A 23,264-nucleotide genomic window follows, 5' to 3' on the forward strand; every position below is an offset into this window, starting at 1 on the left:
GAAACACATAAGGAAACTAGAGAAAGTACAGAGGGCTGCAACGAAAATGGTGCCTGACTTAAGAGATTTGACTTATGAAGACAGACTGAAAAGAATGCAACTTCCAACCCTGGAAAACAGAAGAGAAAGGGGAGACCTGATAGCAATATACAGAGTGATGATTGGCATGGAAAAATGGATAGGGAAGATCTGTGTATGTGGAATGGAAGAATGTCGAGAGGGCATGGGAAAAAACTAAAATGGCCACTTATAGGAGAGATGTGAAAAATATAGCTTCCCTCATAGAAGGGTGGAAGCATGGAATAGTTTAGACGTGGAAGTGGTCAACGCAAGGAATATTCATGATTTTAAGAAAAAGCTGGACATTAATAGATATGGAGACGGGACAACACGAGCATAGCTCTTTTCCCGTATGTTACAATTAGGTAAATACAATTAGGTAACACACACACACACACACACACACACACACACACAGCTCAGTGGTTAGAGCGCTGGCTTCACAAGCCAGAGGACCGGGTTCGATTCCCCGGCCGGGTGGAGATATTTGGGTGTGTCTCTTTCATGTAGCCCCTGTTCACCTAGCAGTGAGTAGGTACGGGATGTAAATCGAGGAGTTGTGACCTTGTTGTCCCGGTGTGTGGTGTGTGCCTGGTCTCAGGCCTATCCGAAGATCGGAAATAATGAGCTCTGAGCTCGTTCTGTAGGGTAATGTCTGGCTGTCTCGTCAGAGACTGCAGCAGATCAAAACAGTGAATTACACACACACACTATCAATTTATGTATGTCTGTGGAATAGTTTGAGCAATATTTGTGATTAATTGTACTCTTGTCAGTGGTGATTCTAAGGACTAATATATTCTTTTCTCTCTCTCTCTCTCTCTCTCTCTCTCTCTCTCTCTCTCTCTCTCTCTCTCTCTCTCTCTCTCTCTCTCTCTCTCTCTCTCTCTCTCTCTCTCTCTCTCTACTATGTATTGCATCTGCATTTCTTTTGTACATATTTTTCTTTATCATTATTTTTCCTTTAATTTTTCCTTGCTCTCTCTCCTTCATCTTACTTTGTTCCTCCTTGCTTCCTCATCCTCATCTTCCTTTCCTTGCTTCCTTTTCTGGCTTCCTTATCTCCTCATCCTTATCTTCCAAACCTTTAATTTCTCCTCTATTTCCTTTCATTTATCCTTCCTTTGACATCTTCATCTTACTTTCCTTACTTCCTTTTCTGGTATCTATCTCTGTTCTTCCTTATTTCCTCATCCTTATCTTCCTATCCCTTTAATTTCTCCTTTCCTTCCTTTTATTTGTCCTTTTGTCATCCTCATCTTCCTTTCCTTGCCTTCCTCCCCACACAGCACTCCTCCTCATCTTCATGATCCTGATGCCCATCCTGCTCATGAATCTGCTGATTGGTCTGGCTGTGGGAGACATTGAAAGTGTCAAGAAGAATGCACAGCTGAAGAGAATCGCCATGCAGGTCCCTTAGTGTTGCTTTAGTTCTATACACTACACTATCTGGGGCTGTTCTGAAATGCTTTGCTCTCTCTTTACTATATTTGAAGGTTACTGAGATGATTAGCTGGGTTTTTAAGAGTTTTTTGTGGTTATAATGTAGAAGTTTGGTTAATCTATTACTAGAAGCATGAAAACAGCATTAAAAGCTTCTGTTTTTGGATGTCGTGGAGGTGCAGTGTAAGAGTATTTTGAAATATTGTCCATGATCATAAGAGAAATGGGTAAAAGATGAAGGAAAAGCAGATATAGCAACAACAATGATAACAGCAACAACACTATCCCATCACTAGGTGGAGATGCACACAGACCTGGAGAACAAACTGCCAGAGATGCTGATCCAGAGGGTGAACAAGACAGAGGTGCTGGTGTACCCCAACGCAATGTGTGGCCCCAACTGGATCCATCGCATACTGAGTGCTCTCAAATTTGCCAGCCCCATGAGCTCCAGCAATGATGTAGGTGAGTGCTGTGCTAGAGTGTGTGTGTGTGTGTGTGTGTGTGTGTGTGTGTGTGTGTTGTAAAATGTTTGATAATTGAATGAGGGTTTTATTTTAGTATTGTTATTATCATGTGTGTGTGTGTGTGTGCATTTATCTCATTGTATTTATATATACCCAGTTTTTGTGTACTGCTTTTGAGTCAAGCTTCATTACATTGTTCTGTTTCCTTTAAATTGTTTTTGTTCAGGCTTCATCTCCACAAAGAAATTGATACTTACAGCAAGAAAAGCTTTGACAAAAACTGTTTATATATGACTTTTCCAATCATTCAATATTTCTCCTTTATTTCTAACATATTTGCTTTTCACAGGACAATTTTTACACTCCTAGTGTCTATTAATTGCCTTTAAGTCCTTATTATCACACCCTCATCTATTTGTGGCTGATATTCTCAAACACTTCAGTGCTTCACTTCACCTCCACTATTTCAAAAGGCTTTATTTAAATTTACTATTTTTTAAAGTGTTTTTATGGTTCTAGAGGCAAAGTGACAAGATTTCAACATTATCAACTGCAGAAACACTAGGAAATCTCACTAGTCATCCATGTGTCCTTGGAAAATAGTTGTGGTGAGAGCAAAGTGTTTCTGAATAAGGACCTGCATTTTAAGCAGTATTTTGTTGTCCATTTTGCCAGCAGATTCTGAGGCACAGGAGAGCAAGAGTGCTGAGGAGTACCTGTGGGAGGAAATAGAGGACCAGAAGAAGCACCTCAAGAACATGTCAGGGGTGCTGGACCAACAGACCAAGCTGCTGCGTCTCATTGTCCAGGTGTGTTTATTCATGGTCACCTGCTAGTCACCCAGGCAGCCTTGCCCTTTACTGAGCAAGTTCAGAGCTTATAGACTGATCTTTGGGTAGGACTGAGACCACACCACACTCCACACACCAGGAAAGCGAGGCCACAACCCCTCAAATTACATCCTGTACCTACTTGCTACAAGGCGAATAGGGGCTACACATTAAGAGGCTTAACCATTGGCTTCCTCATGCCCGTGACTTGAACCCAGGCCTTTTTGGCTGTAAGCCAAGTGTGCTAACAATTACACTATGCAGTGTGTGTGTGTGTGTGTGTGTGTGTGTGTGTGTACCTAATTGTACTGTACAGGGTCCAAGCTAAACTTCATTTGTCCTGTCTCCATATCTATAGTTATTCAATTTCTCTTTATACCTTGATATGCTTAACAATGCAAAATTAAATGCAGAAAACACTAGGTTGTTAAAATTGTGATGCTTCAAGACAGTTGGAATGATGCTTAGCTTTGTGTCATTATAACTCAATATTTTGTGAGAGGCACACGTCTGTTTTACACGGCATTTTTGGTAATTAACTCGTGCATCTTAGGGTATACAAATGTACATACTTTCGATGAAACAAAATTTTGTTAATTAAGATTGACCACGTTTGATCTCAATTTGTTCATCAATTCATGTTCTTCTCTTTTCCTTTGCAAGTGTTGGTTGTTTTAATATTGTCATTTATAAATCAAACTTTACAATTCATCAATCCATGTTTCCTTTCTCTTTCCCTTATGCAAGTGTTGGCAGCCTTGTTCCTCTTATTCTTTTGTCAGGCATTACAAATTACAATCTATACCCTGTTTCACCCCACCACCTCACTTCACCCCTGCATCATCCCACTACCTCACTCCAACCCTGCATCACCCCACCACCTCACTCCACTCCTTTCTTTCGTCCTGCAGAAGATGGAGATCCGCAGTGAGGCAGACGAGTGTGACGAGGGCGTGTCCCTGGAGGAGATCATCCGTGCGCCGTCCATCACTCGCAGGTTCCATTCATCATCATCTGCAGTGAGGAGGATGCCACTGCCCAAGAAGGACCTCTGAACAACTCACTAAGAGGAGCACGAGTCATCAAGTTCATTAGCAAGCATTCTAAATCACTTCTTTCTGCACCCTGACTATTGAAAGGCTCTAGTTGAAGTGATGGGTTTTTAAGATTGTTTTTGCAGTTCCAGTGAGAGATGAAGAAGATTTCTGTATTATTAACAGGAGAAACGCCCTTGAGAACCTGGAATATCACCCCTTTGGCCTTTGGAAATAGTTGTGTTGAAAGCATAGTGTTTCTGAAGCTATTGCTATTGAATGCCCAGGTCGACTTCCATCATGAAAAATTGTCACCATGATAATAGTCACCAAGAATTATCATACATCATCAAGAGGAATGAATCACGAAGAGGATGCTCACCAAAATAAGTCAGCATTCACCAACTCTTTGGGAAAAAGGAAACCAGTATGACTCGGAGTTAAATCTTCACTAACCAAAGATGCCCATAAAATCACCAGCCAGCCACCAGTCATCAGTCAACTCACCAAAGAAGTCACCAAGATCATCCTGCATCATCAAGGAGGGAGTGAGTGTTGCTGCAGATCACCACACTTCCTTCAGCCTGACTAACACTCATTGTAGGAGTTAGTGTACCTTTACATATACTTAGACTAACACCATTCACTCAAGTAGCTGTAGTGTTCTTATAGTCCCCGCTAGTCACAAGGGAGTCACATACTGTTGGGTGTTGCACTGTATATGTAGTGAGTCATTACTAGTCATTAGTATTTAGAGGAATGGACATTTATTTATTTTACTTGTATTTTATTTATTTTTACTTTTTTAGTGTGGTGAAGTAAATATGATGAGATTTTTATTCATAGCTTTAATTTATAAGTTTTTTTCTAATCACGATGAAGGACGCTAGTTTTATTTGTAACGTTAAATTTTTTTTACGTATCTTTTGTAAATTTTAAGCTTATTCCTCATACTGTATTCAGCCATCTATATTTAAGGTAATTTTCTACATTGATAAAACTCAAACTCGACATTCGTAAGTCAACACAACTGGCAAAATTACTTCACTCAAAGTCGCACCTTCGTAAACGTGTCTATATTAAGTAGTTCCCATAGATGCGTGTAGTGCTTAGGTGTAAAGTGTCTGCTCTTCAGTCCAGTGCAGCTGTGGTCTTAGGAATAGGTAGGGAAGGTAACAATACACTTCCTGCTCCTAACCATCTAAAGTGAAGCAATTTGCCACACTTATCTTTGTGCTGAGGATTCTTTTCTTATTAACTGAGAATCTGCCACCTTTCCTCTGTCTCAAGTCCTCTGATCTCAAAGGTGTTAGTTTTCTTTGAGGTTAAGTGTTATGATGGAAAAGTTTGCGAGTTTTCTCTCTCTCTCTCTCTCTCTCTCTCTCTCTCTCTCTCTCTCTCTCTCTCTCTCTCTCTCTCTCTCTCTCTCTCTCTCTCTCTCTCTCTCTCTCTCTCTCTCTCTCTCTCTCTCTCTCAGTTTTCAATCCTCTGATGTGTTGAGAATCTGTCCGTTTTCTTCAAGTTTTAAATAAGCTGACAGCAAAGAATTTTTAGTTTTTTCTGTATCTTAAAGGTCTGCCAAAAATCTGTCAGTTTCTTTGTCTGTGGTCCTGTGATATGTTAAGAATCTGCAAGTGTCTCTTGTGTCTGTATTCTGAAACACTGCACTACATCACCTCTTTCAGAAGGCTCCAGGTGAAGTCAAGTGAGTTTTTCAGTATTTTAAAATTCATGTGATAGGTTAACACAAGTTTTACATTATTAAGAGAGACACTGTTCATCTGTGTGGCCTTTGATAATAGTCATGGTGAGAGAAAGATTGAAGCATTTCTGAATACCTCTGTGTAAGAATCTGTCGGTTTCATTATGTGAATTAAGAATCTGTCATTTAGTCAGATTGCTAAGAATTTGTCAGCTTTGATATTTTTTGTTATTTTTCCAGTCATGTCTTTTGATATGATCCAAATCTTTCAGTCTCAAATGATCGGAATTGAGAATGTTGTTTCCTCACATATTTTCAGATTGGTAAGAAAGTGTTATTTTATTTTTTGATTTACTTTTTTTCCAATCATGTCTTCTGATCTGCCACAAGTCTGTCAGTCATCAAAGGAAGCTGTCATGGGCGGAGGACTTAACCTTGATGGAAAGGTTATATACAAAGTGAAAGTGGTGCGTTACTTAACTATTGGCCACTGGCTATACCTCAGCAGGAATCTAGTCATAGTATTAGCTGTATTTATTTATTTATGTACCATTTATGTATCTTCACCATTGGATGTTACGTAAATGGTGTCAGTGATGTAATGTGATACTTTATGCATAATACACACTCACAAGTCGTCTGTGTAGTATTTTTAAGTCATTTTAGTTAAGTCTTTGAAGTGTAGCTAGGTATGTTTATTACTAATGGTACGTATTTGTAATAATTTTGGCACCTTATATCAAACTAAAACGAATTCTGATTTTAATGAAAGATATCACAGTTTTCAAAGGCGTGTTAGTAAGGCTCCATGTTCTCAATAGTTTTGCCACCTTATCTTAAATCACGAAAACAATTTCTAGTTTAAATGAAAGGTATCAGAATTTTCATAGGTGTATTAGTAAGGCTCCACATTTTATTAAATCACGGAAACAAGTGGTGGTACTATAATGAAAGGTATCGGAATTTTCAAGTTTTTTGGCTTATAGTGAAAGTTTAGCAAGGATCTTACATAAATGACGGACTTATTGCTACGTTATCGGTGTTTTCAAGGTTACTGACACAATTCTACACTATTAACAAGTTTTAGTGGACGTTGCAAGGGTTTTGAGGGTGTTTTCATTATTATGGTGATAGTTTGATACGGATTCTACATCTTTAACAGACTATACTAAAAATTATAAGGATTTTCGAGTGTTTTTCAGGATTCTAATGGCTGTGTAGTGAAAATCATGCATCTCTAACAGGCTCTAGCATAAGTTTTTGAGGTTATTAAGAATGGTTTTATGATCCTAGTGATATGATGATGAGGATTTTGGCTCTTACTCTCAAACACTTCAATGCTTCACATCCGCTATTTCATAAAGCTTGATCTACATTTACACGTGTTTTTTTTTTAAGATGTTTTATGGTTCTAGAGGCCGAGTGACAAGATTTCTACATTAGTAACCTGAGAAACACTTGAAAACCCCGCTAGTCATCATTATAGCCTTGGAAAATAGTCGTTGTGAGAGCGAAGCGTTTCTAAATACGGACCTGTATCACCAATTAAGAAACATAACGAAGCAAACCCGTTATATTTGAGACCATTAAAAACAACCTGAATAAGAAAAACAGGACGAAAAAAGCTGCATTTCGTTTCACTGAACAAGAGAAAGTAAGAACGTTAAGCGAAATAATAACGACGATAACTATTGCTTCAACTTGCATTACGAAGCGGCAAGTTAGCTTCACTTTTAGGTTCACTACGGTTACGCCCGCCACACCACGCCCTCGGAAAGTAGGCGATCTGGTGCATATGTGAGTGCTACGTGTAATGAAAGGCTGAAATTGGGAGTTTTATGGCGTATTTGGTGATTAGGTAAAAAGTGGAGGTAATGTCAGTGTTTGTTGTTTTATGTCCTGAGAGAGAGAGAGAGAAAATAATTACGGGGAGAATGCATTGAGGCAAGGAGAAGAGAGAAATAAAGAATGAGTAGATTAGATGAAGGCAGGAGAAAAGGAAATGATGAATAAAGTGGATGTAAGAAAGAGAAGGAAAAAAATAATAGATAGATAAAGGCAGGAGAAAAAGAAAGAATAAGTGGATTCGATAAAAGGAGAGAGAGAGAGAGAGAGAGAGAGAGAGAAAGAGAGAAGGAAGGAGGAACGAGTTTACGAAATGGCGAGGGAGAGAAGAAATGAGTGAAAGAATAGAATGAATAGAAAAATTTGTTAAAGAAAACGAAATAATTGAGTAATAGTGAAAAATAGATAAACAAATAAAGCAGTAAGTGATAATAATGATGATGATGATGATGATGATGACGATAATAATACGAAAAATGATAATAGGAATAGGAATAATAATAATGATCCATATAATAACAACAATTCATAGTAATAATAACAACAACAACAATAATAACAATAAATTCAAGACAGGTCACGAGGAAGAAAAACAGAAAAAAGAAAAAAATGTCAATGAATAACACTAATGGTAATAATAATACATGCACACTGTGGGAGGAGTCGCCGCAGTTACCAAGGCAGCAGGTGACGGGGGGGCAGTGTTACCAAATAAGGCAAGCACCCAGCAGCGCCGCGGGACGAGATATATACGCTTTTTGCTCTTCAATTATTCCGGTGAATGACCTCCAAGTCTGGCTGGAGGCATGGCACGCCCTCCTCTCCCTATCCCTCTCTCTCTTTCTCTCTTCCTGCTTCTCCCTGTCTCTATCCTCTCCCTCCGTGGAATTCTGTCTCTTTCCTGTCAAAATTCTCTTTCCTCAGTTTTACATACTCTTCCTCTCTTCCTCTGCATCTTCGTATCTGCTTTACTCTTCCTCTCTCCCTGTCTCTATTCTCTCCGTGTCTATATCTCTTTATGGAATTCTGTCTCTATCCTGTATAAATTCTCTTTCCTCAGTTTTAAATCCCTTCCCTCTTCGTCTGTATCTTCGTATCCTTGCCCTCCCTCTTCTATCTCTGTCCCTGTCTGTATTTATCGTCTCCAGATTTGCATCCCTCCCTGTCAGATTTTCCTTTCCCTTTCAATTTTATAATTTCTTTCTATCTTTGTAGCTTTATCCTTTCTTCTCACTCCTATATATTTCCTTACTCGTATCTTCATCCTCCACTCTCATGGCTTCTCTCTCTCCTCTCGCATCCTGGTTCTCTTCGTCTCTCCCCGCCTCTACATCTCATCCTGCCACTCATCCTCCGTGTCACCTCTGCATATCAACCACTGGGCCGCCTGTGTGGTGGCTGCGGTGGTTTCTGTCCTGCTCCTCGTCCACCCCTCGGCGGTGCAACTTATTCAGATGCGTCGGTATGCCTCCCACCTGATGCCAAAGCAAGGCCCGGGTATAATATAGTGATGATACGGTTCATAACAAAACACCAACACAATATTAAGGAACAGCGAGCAGGGAATTGGGTAAAATCAGATCCGAATGTTAAAGTTTTAGAGTTCGGGAAAAAAAGGTGGTGTGTAAAGATTTGAATAGAACGTCTGTGTTTTATCTTGAAGTGAAGGTATCGAAAATATATTTAACGAATACTTTAACCCCTTCAGTACCATGACGCGTTTCCATATTCATTCTGCTTACTATTTATTGATTTTTTACAGCTTCAGAAACTAATGTAGGGGATTAAAGTAGTGAAGACTGTGGCCATTAATCTTTTAACCACTATAGACACTTCCTAATGTCAATAAAATGCTCTAATTGTACACAAATCTCAATATAAAAATGTGTCCCAGTATTGAAACGGTCAAGCAGATTTCACGTACGTAATAGTAACAAAAATCGTTACTTATCTTGACAAACGAGACGGGAGAAATATAGCAAGAAAACAAATGAGTGTCTTGAAGCAGTGTAAGAGGTCCATTAGGCGCATCTCTTCCCGCTAATCATAGGGAAAACCTGAAGGAAAAGACAGCAACAATAATTACGAGTGAGCTTACCGGATGAAGAGTACGGTGTTGATGTCACGCAAGGACACTGCGCCACGAAGGGACAGACATGATAGTGAAGATAGTAGTAGTGATAGTAATAAGAGGAACTAGAAAATATATACATACGTTCAAGAGAGAAAAATACATACATTCAAGAGAGAGAGAGAAAATATACATGCGTTCAATATAGAGAGAAAATATATATATAGTTCGAGAGAGATAGATAGATAGATAGATAGATAGAGAGAGAGAGAGAGAGAGAGAGAGAGAGAGAGAGAGAGAGAGAGAGAGAGAGACTAGAAGCTAAAAAGTGGTAACAGGAAAGGAAACGACATAATGAAAGGGAAATCTGTTTATCTATCTATCCTGTTCTCTATTTATCTTTATTTATCTATCTCTACCTATCTATCTATCTATCTATCTGTTTACTATCTATCCAACTATCCATCAAAGGTCCTTACTCTTACTAACATCTCAACGCCTTACCTCAACCTCCAGCATGCTTCTGGGTGAGGTTATTGAGTGTTTCAAGGTTGTCTGCGTGATTCGAGTCGCAGTCAGACAGGTTTGCATGTATCACTGGGGAGAATATATAGTAAATACTGTGGTGGAGCTTGTGGAGTAGGTGGATGCAGTCTTTTCCTACTCCACCACCACCACCACTACCTCCTCCTCCTCCTCCTCCTACTCCTCCTTCTCCTCTCCCTCCAGCAAAATATCCCCCCCATCTTCCTCCTCCTCCTCCTCCTCTTCACATAAAACTATTTTCAATTCCTTTTCTTCCTCCTCCACCTATTCTTATTCCTCCTCCATCTCTTCTTCCTCCTCTTCCTCTTACGATCCTTCTTTAATTCAGATATCAGTCCTTCAATAATTTACTACCGTATCATCTTCCCTTCTCTTCCCCACCCCCTCCTCCACCTCCTCCTCTTCCTCTTCCTCTTCCTCCTCCTCCTCCCCTTAATCAGCTGTCGTGTTTTTTTTTTTTTTTACCCTCCTCTTCCTCCCAACACGCATGCGCCCTTTACACACACACACACACACACACACACACACACACACACACACACACACACACACACACACACACACACACACACACACACACACACACACACACACACACACACACACACAGGAAAGTGCAAGGAAAGAAGGTTAAGTTTTTTAATAGCGTAAGATCACGTCAGGTGTAATGATGTTTTTACTTGTCCTGAAGCGAAAGTGAGTCTCCGTGTTTCCTTGTTACCTCGGGGCAGTGGTGACCCCGGGGCAGGGCGGCCACCGGGACAGGAAGTGAGTGTGAGATTGCATATACTGAAACGCAAATAGTATGTCTTGGAGATTGGGGAGAGAGAGAGAGAGAGAGAGAGAGAGAGAGAGAGAGAGAGAGAGAGAGAGAGAGAGAGAGAGAGAGAGAGAGAGAGAGAGAGAGAGAGAGAGTGTTTCGTATTATTCTCCTCCCTTTGTTACAATTTTATATTTACTATTTTCTCTTCTCTCTCTCTCCTCCTCCTTTTTCTTTCTTTCTTCTCTATCATTTTATCATTGCTTTCTGCTCTATTTTTTTTCACTCCTATCTCAATTTCTCTCTTTACTGCTTTTTTTCTTTATTCTCTCCTCTTTCCTCCATCTTCTACCCTTTACTATTTTCTCATTTTCTCTCCATTTTTCTCCTTTCCTGAATCTTCCCTCCACATTTATTATTTATCTCCATTCTCCTCTGCTTATATTCCTTCTTCTCTTCCCTCCTTCTTCTTCCCTCCTTTCCTATAATTTTCGTCACTTCCTCCTTCCTTCCTTCTCTTCTTTTCCTTCATTATCATTTTCCATTCCTCCTCCTCCTCCTCCTTTCCCTCCATCAATCACTATTTTCTCATTTCTCTCCATTTTTCTCTTTTCCTGAATCTTCTCTCCACATTTATTATTTATCTCCATTCTCCCCTACTTATATTCCTTCTTCTCTTCCATAGTGTCATTTCCCTTTTCTTCTTCCCTCCTTTCCTATATTTTTCATCACTTCTACCTTCTTTCATTCTCTTCTTTTCCTTCATTATCATTTTCCATTCCCTCCTCCTCCTCCTCTTCCTCCTCCTCCCCGTCCATCAATCACAGTAGCTCTTTTTTTTTTTTTTTTTTTACATTACAAGGGCACTGGCCAAGGGAAAACAGTGTTGGAAAAAAAAAAAATCCCGCTGGTTGCCAGGCCCTGTTTAGAGGAAAGTAGGAGAAAGAAAAAACAAAAAAAAATCTAAAAGGAGGGTCCAGTTAACGTAAGAGGTGTCTTGACACTCCTCTTTTGAAAGAGTTTAAGTCATAGGCAGGTGGAAATACAGACACAGGTAGAGAGTTCCAGAGTTTACCAGTGTAGGGAATGAAGGAGTGAAGATACTGGTTAACTCTTGCATTAGGAAGATGGACAGAATAGGGATGAGAAGAAGTAGAGAGTCTTGTGCAGCGAGGCCGCAGGAGGGGAAGGCATGCAGTTAGCAAGTTCAGAAGAGCAGACAGCATGAAAACAGCGGTAGAAGACAGATAAAGATGCAACATTGCGGCGGTGACTTAAAGAATCAAGACAGTCAGTTAGAGGAGAAGAGTTGATAAGACGAAAAGCTTTAGATTCCACCTTGTTTAGTAAAGCTGTGTGTGGATCCCCCAGACATGAGAGCCATACTCCATACACGGGCGGATAAGGCCCTTGTACAGAGCAAGCAGCTGGGAGGGAGAGAAAATGGACGAAGACGCCACAGGACACCTAACTTCTTGGAAGCTGATTTAGCAAGAGTAGAGATGTGAAATTTCCAGTTTAGATTTTTAGTGAAGGATAGACCGAGTGTGTTTAATGTAGAGGAGAGGGAAGTTGAGTGTTATTGAAGAAGAGAGGATAGTTGTCTGGAAGGTTATGTCGAGTAGATAGTTGTAGAAATTGAGTTTTGAGGCATTGAACAAAACCAGGTTTTCTCTGCCCCAATCAGAAACAAGTGAAAGATCAGAAGTTAGGCGTCCTATAGCATCTCGCCTTGAGTCATTTAATTGTTGTTGGGTTGGGCGTCTGTTGAACGCTGTTGAATAATGCAAGGTGGTATCATCAGCATAGGAGTGGATAGGGCATTGAGTCAGATTTAGGAGATCATTGATGAATAATAGAAAGAGAGTGGGTGATAGGACAGAACCCTGTGGAACACCACTGTTGATAGTTTTAGGGAAGAACAGTGACCGTCTACTACAGCAGCAATAGAACGATCGGAAAGGAAACTGGAGATGAAGGTACAGAGAGAAGGATAGAATCCGTAGGAGGGTAGTTTAGAAATTAAAGATTTGTGCCAGACTCTATCGAAGGCTTTCGATATGTCAAGGCCGACAGCAAAGGTTTCACCGAAGTCCCTAAAAGAGGATGACCAAGATTCAGTTAGGAAAGTAAGAAGATCACCAGTAGATCTGCCTTTACGGAAACCATACTGGCAATCAGAGAGAAGGTTGTGAGCTGATAGATGCCTCATTATCTTCCTATTAAGGATAGACTCAAAGGCTTTAGAAAGGCAGGAAATCAAAGCTATAGGGCGGTAGTTAGAAGGATTGGAGTGGTCACCTTTTTTAGGGACAGGTTGAATGTGAGCAAACTTCCAGCAAGAAGGATAAATAGAAGTAGAGACACAGATGAAAGAGTTTGACCAGGCAGTGAGCGAGTTCGGAAGCACAGTTTTTGAGAACAACAGGAGGGACTCCATCCGGACCGTAAGCCTTCCGAGAATCAAGGCCAGAGAGGGCCAGGAAAACGTCTTTATAAAGAATTTTAATTTTAGGGATGAAGTAGTCAGAGGGTGGAGGAGTAGGAGGAATATGCCCAGAATCATCCAAAGTTGAGTTGGTAGCAAAGGTTTGAGCGAAGAGTTCAGCTTTAGAAAAAGAAGAGACAGCTGTAGAGCCATCTGGATGAAGTAAAGGAGGGAAAGACGAAGAAGTAAAGTTGTTAGAGATATTATTGGCTAGATGCCAGAAATCTCGAGAGGAGTTAGAATTGGAAAGACTTTGACATTTTCTATTGATGAAAGAGTTTTAGTAAGTTGGAGAATAGATTTGGCATGATTACGGGCAGAAATATATAGGGCATGAGTTTCAGCAGTTGGATGGCTACGGAACCGTTTGTGAGCCGCCTCTCTATCATTGACAGCACGAGAACAAGCAGAGTTAAACCAAGGCTTTTTAGCTTTAGGGTTAGAGAAAGTATGAGGAATGTATAGCTCCATGCCAGAGATAATCACCTCTGTTATGCGCTCGGCACAAAGAGAAGGATCTCTGACATGAAAACAATAATCATCCCAAGGGAAATCAGAATAGTACTGCCTTAGTTCCTCCCACTTAGCAGAGTTAAAATGCCAGAAGCACCTCCGCTTAGGCGGGTCCTGAGGCTGCACTGGAGTGATAGAACAGGTAGCGGAAATTAGATTGTGGTCGGAGGAGCCCAACGGAGAGGAAAGTTTAACAGAGTAAGCAGAAGGGTTGGAGGTTAGGAAAAGATCAAGAATGTTGGGCGTGTCTCCAAGCTCAATGGTGAACACTTCCACTAACAAACAAATACCCTCCGCCTACTGGTGCGCGTGTCTCTCCTCATCACCTGTGTCCCGGTTCACCGGGAAGACCTCCAGATCGGTATGATACACGCTTGGAGGCTGGCTGGTTCTTTTTCTCGCTCTCGTTCTCGTTGTCTAGTTCTCTCTCTCTCTCTCTCTCTCTCTCTCTCTCACATTTTTAATCCTACTTTTCACTATTTTATCTTTTTTTATTTAAGATTTTCTTGCATATCCTACCCCTCCGTCTCCCTCTCCCCTCTCTCCCTACTCCCTCTCTCTGTGTGTGCCCCGCCCCGCCCCAGCGACCTTCACACCCCCAAAAGGCAGCATTGGCGCTCGGGGGCATTAAACGTCCGGTTCTTTTCGTTATTCTTTTTCTAATATTCAATCTGTCATTAGGACCATGGATACACAGAACTTCCAAAGGGGTTTCTCGTGTCAATAATGTGGAAATGTTGTTCACCTCTCACTAGATCCATGAAAATATAAAAGTTACGAGATAAACAAAATTACTAAGTGTTTTTTTTTCTTTTAATATAATATAATGTTAATTTGTCATAACCATAAAAACGTCCTTAAAAACCATGTCATTTCCTGTGGAGCCTTTTAAAGTAACGCGGGTAGAAGTGTTTCAGAATGGTCTCACTTTGATCTCTTTCTCTATTCACTGATTTCCTCAAGTTATCTCAATCTCATGCTCTCACTCGTTATTCTCTATCTCACTTTCCTCTTGTTCCTTTTCACTGCGTTTCCTTTATTCAATCCTTTCATACTTCTTTCATTCTTAATCTCTCAATCCATCTTCTTCCACTTCACACTCCACTCTCTTTGTTTACTAATCTCCTCTAACCTTCCAATAATCACCTATATACACCCACACGGGGAGTTTTAAAAGGACGGAGAGATGCTAGGTAGGTTAACCTCTTCAGTACCATGACGTGTTTCCATGCTTACTATTTGGTGATTTTATACACCTTTAGAAACTCATGTGGGGATTGAAATAGTGAAGACTCTGACCATTAATCTTCTAACCCTTATAAATCCTTCCTAATGTAAATAAAACCGTGCGTTGAGATGTTAGTAAGAGTAAGGACCTTTGATGGATAGTTGGATAGATAGTAAACAGATAGATAGATAGATAGATAGGTAGAGATAGATAAATAGTTTTATGTGAGGAGGAGGAGGAGGAAAATGGGGGGGATATTTTGCTGGAGGGAGAGGAGAAGGAGGAGGAGGAGGAGGAGGAGGAGGAGGAGGTAGTGGTGGTGGTGGTGGAGTAGGAAAAGACTGCATCCACCTGCTCCACAAGCTCCACCACAGTATCCTCCACTATCGCCACCGCACAACACACGCCGCTCCACCACCACACCACAGCACACCACAGCACTGCACAGCGTCATGGCGGGCGTGGCTGTGTTGGCGCTCCTTGCTACTCTGGCCCTGCAATGTGGTACGTGATGTCAACGAAGTAAAGAAAGGATAATGAATAGACTAGTTTGTTATGAAAGTCAAGTTATTATTGATGAAGGAAAATTGAAGTCATGCTGTCGTTGTTATTGTTGTTGTATTTCCAAATTTCATATTCATTAATGTGTGTAGCCCTTCAATTTTTTTTATGTAAGAGGGAGAACTGCCAACGGGAAAAAAACTATATTAGAAAAAAGGCACTCTGGAATTGTATGAAATAATTAGTTAAAAGATTGTTAGCATTCTCTCTCTCTCTCTCTCTCTCTCTCTCTCTCTCTCTCTCTCTCTCTCTCTCTCTCTCTCTCTCTCTCTCTCTCTCTCTCCCCATGTTTTGCCCTTAGATTGGTGGATTAGGGTGTAGGGAGGTCAGGGTGACACACTTCGAAGACTACCAAGAAGACTTACCAGGATCACAGTCTGAGTGGTCACAGTCACCTGCTCCCCGGGGTTGTCAGGATCAGGTGGGTCGGTGGAGTTGCTTGGGTCAGTCAGTTTGGTCAGTCAGTCAAGGTTGAGTCAGTCAGGTCTGTGGTTAGTTTCTACATTGGCCAGATTCAGTTAGGGGGGGGGGTCAGTTTAGTGGTTAGTTAGTACTCTACATTAGCCAGATTCAGTGAAGGGGGCGGTCAGTTTAGTGGTTAGTTAGTACTCTACATTGGCCAGATTCAGTCAAGGTGAGTCAGTTTAGTGGTCAGATTTGGAAGCAGGGGAGGGCGGGGAGCTGAGGGGTGCATAAGTTCGAACCCCCCTCCCTTCCTCTCATAACTTACTAAAAACTTAAGGAACAGCTGACTGACCACTCGATAGTCACTCGCCTTCCTAGCCACCCAGAGCTGCCAGCATGAGTCAGGTCGGTGGTCTTTGCAGCTGCCAGGGTAGGGGGTGAGTCAAGTGGTGGTCAGATTGAAGGCTGGGGAGGGCAGGGAGATGCTGTACACCTTCCCTCTGCTCCCCCAAGGTTGAAGGGATGAGCTGTCAGGATGAGTCAGATTGATTATATTCAGAGTAGGAATGGGAGACTCGGGAGGAGGAGGAATGCTGTACCTCCCTTGCTCCCCGTCAGGCAGGTGGTGGTGGTGGTCCCCTAAGAGTTGCCAGGGTCAGTCATGTTGTTATACTTGTCAGAGTTATCGGTTGCCAGGATCAGTCAGGTGGTGGGATGGTCCTTAAGAGTTGCCAGGGTCGGTTGGCAGGGTCAGTCAGGTGGTAGGAGGGCGTTCTTAAGAGTTGTTGCTGAAGTTGCTACTGCATCTTCATCCCGAAGGCGCCAGGCAGTGCGTGTAACATGTTACCGTTGTTGTTATTGTTACTATTATCTCATCTACTATTCTTATCTATTGCTTATTACTTATTTAGTTGTTTATTTCTTATTATTTTTTTTCTGTTTTGTGATATCTTCATTCTTCTCCTCTTCCTCTTTCATTTTCATCACCATCATCTACTTCTTTCACTTCCTTCTGTTCCTGCTACAGCTGTTGTGTTGTTGTTGTTGTTGTTGTTGTTCCTCACACGTAATAAGTATGATATGAAATACTTCCTTTCAAAGTTCTGGTTCCAGAACAATAGGGCAAAGGAAAGTTATTATTATTATTATTATTATTATTATTATTATTATTATTATTATTATTATTATTATTGTTTTTATTATTATTATAAGTAGTAGTAGTAGTAGTAGTAGTAGTAGGGTAGTAGAAATGATGATTATTCTTCTGCAACATATGTAATTTATTGATAATGTCTGATCGATACAATTAAGAACAATCACCACCAACCCACTACAACGATACATCACTACTTCATCACACCACACCACACTGCACTCATCACGTACACCACCACTCGTCGGCACCCCATAACCATCTCTCTCTTCCCCGAGTAGGACAAGGCCAAGAGGTCCTGGTGGGTCGAGAAGTCGTGGAGTCGTCAGCGAGGCGTTTCGTGGAAGAGGCAGAGAAGGAGCTGATGAACCAGTGCACCAGAACCATGCAGGCTGCTTGGAACTACCAGACCGACCTCACAACGCATCACAGAACCCTCCTGGTGAGTGACTGGTGAGGAGACGTGGGGAGATAGTGTCATGGGAAGAGTAGAGGTGAGATTATGAGAAAGAAATAGAGCATGAGACGAGAGGAAGGAAGAAATTAAGAAAAGAAGAATGGATTGATAGATTGATTGATTGACTTAACTTTCTGGTGAGGAGACGTGGGAAGGGAAATGGTGTCAATAGAATGGTAGAGGTGGGAGAGAGAAGTGGGACATAAGACAAGAGGAAAGAAGAAATTAAGAAAAGAAGAATAGATTAAGAGATTGATTGGTTTAACTCATTCTGGTGAAGGGACGTGGGAAGGGAGGCGGTGTCATGAGAGAGGATAGAGTTGGGCTTATGAGAGAGAGAAGTGGGGCATGGAACGAGAGAAAAGAGGAAATTAGGAAAAGAAAAATAGAATGATAGATCGATTGATTGATTTAACTCTTTTTGGTGAAACGACGTGGGAAGGGAAATGGTGTCAATAGAAGGACAGAGGCGGGATTATGAGAGAAAAGTTGAGCATGTGACGAGAGAAAAGAAGAAATTAAGAAAAGAAGAATGGAATTATAGATTGATTGATTTAGATCTTTCTGGTGAAGGGACGTGGCCAGGGAGGTGGTGTCATGAGAGGGATAGAAGTGGAATTTGGAGAAAAGTAGGGCATGAAGCAAGAGAAAATTAGGAAAGAATGGATTGGTAGATTGATTGATTGGTTTAACTCTCGCTGTGAGATGCAACAATTCACAACACTAGAAAAAAGCTACGAAATCTTTATTAACACCGATATGAAAGGAAAACTAACTAAAAATCATTGCCAGCATGATATTAGGAGATGGACGAAGAACAAGAAAGCCTCGGAGTAGTTAGAGATTAAAATATACTTGAAATACCAAAGAAAGTGTTAAATGATTCTAAGTGAGTCTGGTGTGTACTCTGCGCACAGGTTAACGAGCAGGACACTTTCAAGAGGATGCAGGAGGAGTCACGGCAGGAGGCTGGCAGGTGGCGCTCCGTTGACTACTTGTTCACTGACTCGGATCTGAAGGACAGGTTGGACAAGATGAGTGTGATTGGCCTGCCTGAACTGCCCTCTCCCTCTATGACCTCCGTGAGTGTTGGCCTTGTTTAAAACGTAAGATAGCACGGGAAGCTGCAAGATTCCTACAGTTTTGGATGATTTTTTTAACCCCTTTCAGTGCCATGACGCTTTTTCATATTTATTCTGCTTACTATTTGGTGATTGTATACAGCTTTACAAACTCATGTGGGGATTGAATTTATTCCTTCCTTTTTCATCAATTCCTTTCCTTTTACAGATTTAATTGTATCTTTATTTTTCTTTCTCAGTCTTCCTCTCTTTATTTATTTTTTCAATCTTTCTTCATTATATCTTCAGTCGCTATTCATGTCCTCAACTTTCTTCACTACCACTCCTTCAGTACTTGGACACATTCTTACCATGAGTTTCGGTACGAGTAGACGATTTTATTTGCATTAGGAAAGGTCTATAAAGATCAGAAGATTAATGGCCAGAGTCTTCACTATTTTAATCGGTACATAAGTTTCTGAAGCTATATAAAATCACTTAATAGTAACCAGAATGAAATTGAAAACGCGTCATAGCACTGAAGGGGTTAATTGTAGTTTACGTGCCATTTAATTGTCTCCTCTGCTCCCTGACCACTCTCCGCCCGGCGCCTCACACAACCAGTACCGAAGGGTCCTCTCCGACATGACTCATATCTACACCAGCGCCTCCGTCTGTAGCCGCTACCGTCCCTCCCGCTGCTCCCTCACGCCCCACTCAGGTACTCTCTCTCTCTCTCTCTCTCTCTCTCTCTCTCTCTCTCCGATATTTTTGTAGTATGATTTATCGGTATTATTATTATTATTATTATTATTATTATTATTATTATTATTGTTATTATTATTATTATTATTATTGCTATTAGTGTTGTTATTACCATCATCATTATTTATTTTTTCCTCCTCCTCCTCCTCCTCCTCTTCTTTTTTTCTTGTTCTTATTCTCCTCGTATTTATGCTCTTCATCCTAATTTTCTTCATTAAACACTTTCAACTTCCTCCTCCTCCTCCTGCTCCTCCTTCTCCTCCTCCTCCTCCTCCTCTGCTGCGTCTTTTCCTTTCCTTCATAATCGTGCATTTCATTCTGGTATTTTCCTTCATTATCTTTCAATTTCCTTCCTCCTCCTCCTCCTCCTCCTCCTCCTCCTCCTCCTCCTCCTCCTCCTCCTCCTCCCTGCAGGTCTGAACGAGTTAATGTCTACAAGTCGTGACCCCGAGGAATTGTCTCAACTGTGGGAGTCGTGGAGGGACAGAACAAAGACCATCAGACACTCCTACCGCGCCTTCGTCGTCCTTGCCAACCGCGCCGTCCAGGGATTCAGTAAGGGTTGTGCTTGGTGGTGGTGGTGGTTAGAAAGGAAGAGATCATTTACATTGTTTATTTTGAAATTATGCTTCTTTTTTTTTTTTTTTTTTTCTTTTTTTTTTTTTCTTCTTTTATTTCTTCTTCTTTGTCTTTTCTTCTTCTTCGTCTTCGTCTTCTTCTTCTTCTTCTTCTTCTTCTTCTTCTTCTTCTTCTTCTTCGTCTTCTCTTCTTCTTCTTCTTCTTCTTCACACAATAGTAGTAGTAAAACTTAAGGAAATCTCTCTCTCTCTCTCTCTCTCTCTCTCTCTCTCTCTCTCTCTCTCTCTCTCTCTCTCTCTCTCTCTCTCTCTCTCTCTCTCTCTCTCTCTCTCTCTCTCTCTCTCTCTCTCTCTCTCCAGATTTCAGGCACAAGGGGGACATGAATTATGTTGAATATGGCGCTGGGGACCTGATGGAGCAGCTGCAGGAGGCGTGGGAGCAGCTGCAGCCTCTTTACCTCCAATTGCACGCGTACGTCAGGAGGAAGCTGCGAGAGGTAAGAGAGAGAGAGAGAGAGAAAGAAAGAAAGAGAGAGAGAGAGGAGGGCGGGGGCGTGTTCCTGTGTGATTTTATGCTTTTCTTTATGTATTTACTTTTTTCCTTGTTTTAATTTTTATTTTCCTTAACTGTTTTTTCCTTGATTTCTTGGTATGTTTTTATTTTCCTCATACCTTTGTGCGTTTTCTTATATATATTCTCTTATTCTTTCCTTGTTTATTTATTCCTCTCCATTCTTTTCCACTTTACTCTTCTCGTTCTTATCAGTATTCCTTCTTTTAAACTGTGCTTCTTCTCTTCGTTCTTCATATCGTCAGTTTTTCCTCTATTCTTCCTCTTCCTCTTCCTTCGGTGCCAAATTTTTAGTCAGTCAGTCAGTCAGTTAGTCAGTCAGTTAGTCAGCCAGTCAGTTAGCCAGTCAGTCAATTAGTCAGCCTGTCAGTTAGCCAGTCAGTCAGTCAGTCAGTCAGTCAGCCAATCAGCCGGTCAGTCAGCCAGCCAGCCAGCCAGTTAGTCAGCCAATCAGTCAGTCAGTCAGTTAATCAGTCAGCAAGTGTAATTTTTATCATCTAGCTTTTTAAATCTTTCGTTTGTTTTTTGTCTATTTATTTCTTTATTATTATTTCATTCTATTCTTTATTATTCATTTACTTATTTTATTTATTTTCTGTGCGTGAATTTCGTTCCTCCAACCCCGTGGTTCCCAAACTGGGGTGTAAATTACTTCCTGGGAATAATTTAACAATTTTTCAGGAGTAATGGAGACTCTGAGAGTGTTGCGTTTTAATTTAACCATATAGGTATATCAATGTTAACAGCATTTTGTGAAAGGGGGTAATATGCTTAGTATTGCATGTTGTATAGGGTAACAAGCTGAATAAGTTTGGGAATCACTGCTTCTAATCCATAGGATTTCAACTTTGGGTTCGCAAACTCCCAGAGATTCATAAGAAGATTTCCAAGGATACTTAGATGACTGATGTATTAATCCTTTGCAGTACTATTGCATATTGAGTTGGTGTCAGTCACTAGATTAGCATTCCAGGGGTACTTAGATGGCTGATCTAATAGCATCCTTCGCAGTACCATTGCATGTTGAGTTAGTGTAAGTTACTTAATTAATTAACATGCTGTTAGATGTTCAATGTCAGATTACTGGTGTTGGGATAATTCAAGGGATTCGTAACGAGAAAAAGGTTGAGAATCCTTGCCTTATCATTGTGTATTTACATATGTATGTATGTATGTATCTTCGTTACATTTGAAAATATCGTATTTGCACTATATGACCACGAATTTTCTACGCTGTGTGTGTGTGTGTGTGTGTGTGTGTGTGTGTGTGTGTGTGTGTGTGTATATATAACTTGCGCGCTTTTTTTTTTTTTTTTATCTCCAGCCAATGAGACAGCGAGGCGACATCACGTGACCGGTGGCTAGGCGGGAACCCTCGCTAGTGAGAAGTTGAGAGTTTAGTGTGGAGGTGGCAGTAGTGGTAGACGTGTGAATTAGTGGAGATTCAGAAGTGTTATTGCAAGATGTATTGGTCTCTGAGAGGTAAGGTGTTGTGTGTGGCTATGCTCATATATACACACACACACATTGTTTATCGTGTGTGTGTGTGTGATGGCGGCAGGGTAAGGTTAGGGAAGTCTAGGAGGAGGGCGGGGTTACAATGACGTGACTCTTTAACCTTATTATTGAGTGACTCAGTATTTGACGGTGTTGACTCGCCCTGTCTTATGTGCCCTCACTACCACACACCTCAACACCACCACTGACACTGTATCAACTTCACCAGGACATTGGAACCGGCCAACATTAACATTTGCAAATGTAAACAAGCCCCCTCTCCATCCCCCTTCTCTGTCAACAACCATTATCTGCTTTATTTCTCACTATTATAGATCTGTTTTGCCACAACATGCAGGCACGTTACTAAACTTTCATAGCAGCTATTAAGATACATCCTCCATGGTCAGGTTTAAGTTTGGTGAAGGTATAAATGAGGTATAAGGGGGGATCGACCTCCTCCTCCGTTCTGCCGCCATCTTGGATATGCCTGCCCCAGCCCGTCTAGAATCCAGGTTATTTTCTTTAATTCCTGGACAGTTTATTTAGGCTCAGTAGTAAGATTTGATGCTTTCTACAACTATTTCGTTGCCTTTGAAGTGTTTTCCATGCGTGTGTGGGGTGAAGCATGTTGTTGTTGCCATTCTTCTTGTGTTAAATAAGATTGTTTTTTGGCGCCAAATTTTCAAGAGCGTCCAGGGAAATTTTTTGTTTGAGCCAGTATGAAGTTGGTATTGTTTTCAAAAAATAGTTGATGTACTTTAAAGTGTTTCGCCTTCCTGGTCAGTGGAATTGGTGGAGAGTAGAATTGTTTTCTAGCGGTGATAATGTTCCAGTAATAGTTTTGTTTTGATCCTCATTGAATATGTATTTCTAGCTCTCACTTGCTCTAAAGTGTTGGAAAAGACTGTTCATAATTTATAAAGTGTGTTTTATTCCTCTGAAGTGAGAATGGACGGACATTTCGATTTTTTGAGGGGGGAGGTCAAGGTTCCAACATATTATTCATAGTTCTTTTGAAAAAAAATATATTGGTGGGGTTTGGAATTTCTTTATATTTTTGGTATTAATTATAATATGTGCCAAGTCAGAATATGTAAAGCATTCTGGTCTGGCGGCGTTTTTTCGAGGGGTCATTTTCAAAATTATATGCGTAACGTATATAAGCCCGCCAGTCGGGGCCGGCCCTGGCCAGGGCCGTGACGTCATCAGGCCGGCAGCCCCGCTGG

General features: G+C 41.0%; 2 protein-coding genes across 5 annotated transcripts in view; both read left to right on the forward strand.

Annotated features, from left to right (window-relative positions):
* The window catches only part of LOC123507407 (transient receptor potential cation channel subfamily A member 1-like), a 44,504-nt gene extending 38,330 nt beyond the window's left edge, over positions 1-6,174 (forward strand). For 2 of the 4 annotated variants that reach the window (XM_045260225.1, XM_045260226.1), the window contains 4 exons: positions 1,350-1,471; positions 1,800-1,968; positions 2,646-2,779; positions 3,712-6,174. In XM_045260225.1, coding sequence (XP_045116160.1) covers positions 1,350-1,471; positions 1,800-1,968; positions 2,646-2,779; positions 3,712-3,855 — 569 coding nt within the window. In that variant the 3' untranslated portion in view covers positions 3,856-6,174. The remainder of the gene's footprint in view (positions 1-1,349; positions 1,472-1,799; positions 1,969-2,645; positions 2,780-3,711) is intronic. The other 2 variants (XR_006675650.1, XM_045260227.1) reach the window with 2 other exon arrangements.
* Positions 6,175-15,328: 9,154 nt separating this feature from the next.
* The window catches only part of LOC123507408 (angiotensin-converting enzyme-like), a 14,418-nt gene continuing 6,482 nt past the window's right edge, over positions 15,329-23,264 (forward strand). The window contains exons 1-6 of the mRNA XM_045260228.1: positions 15,329-15,491; positions 17,388-17,548; positions 18,481-18,645; positions 19,249-19,345; positions 19,804-19,944; positions 20,328-20,464. Coding sequence (XP_045116163.1) covers positions 15,440-15,491; positions 17,388-17,548; positions 18,481-18,645; positions 19,249-19,345; positions 19,804-19,944; positions 20,328-20,464 — 753 coding nt within the window. The 5' untranslated portion in view covers positions 15,329-15,439. The remainder of the gene's footprint in view (positions 15,492-17,387; positions 17,549-18,480; positions 18,646-19,248; positions 19,346-19,803; positions 19,945-20,327; positions 20,465-23,264) is intronic.

The sequence above is a fragment of the Portunus trituberculatus genome, chromosome 22 (assembly GCF_017591435.1).
Source record: "Portunus trituberculatus isolate SZX2019 chromosome 22, ASM1759143v1, whole genome shotgun sequence".
Lineage (NCBI taxonomy): Eukaryota > Metazoa > Arthropoda > Malacostraca > Decapoda > Portunidae > Portunus > Portunus trituberculatus.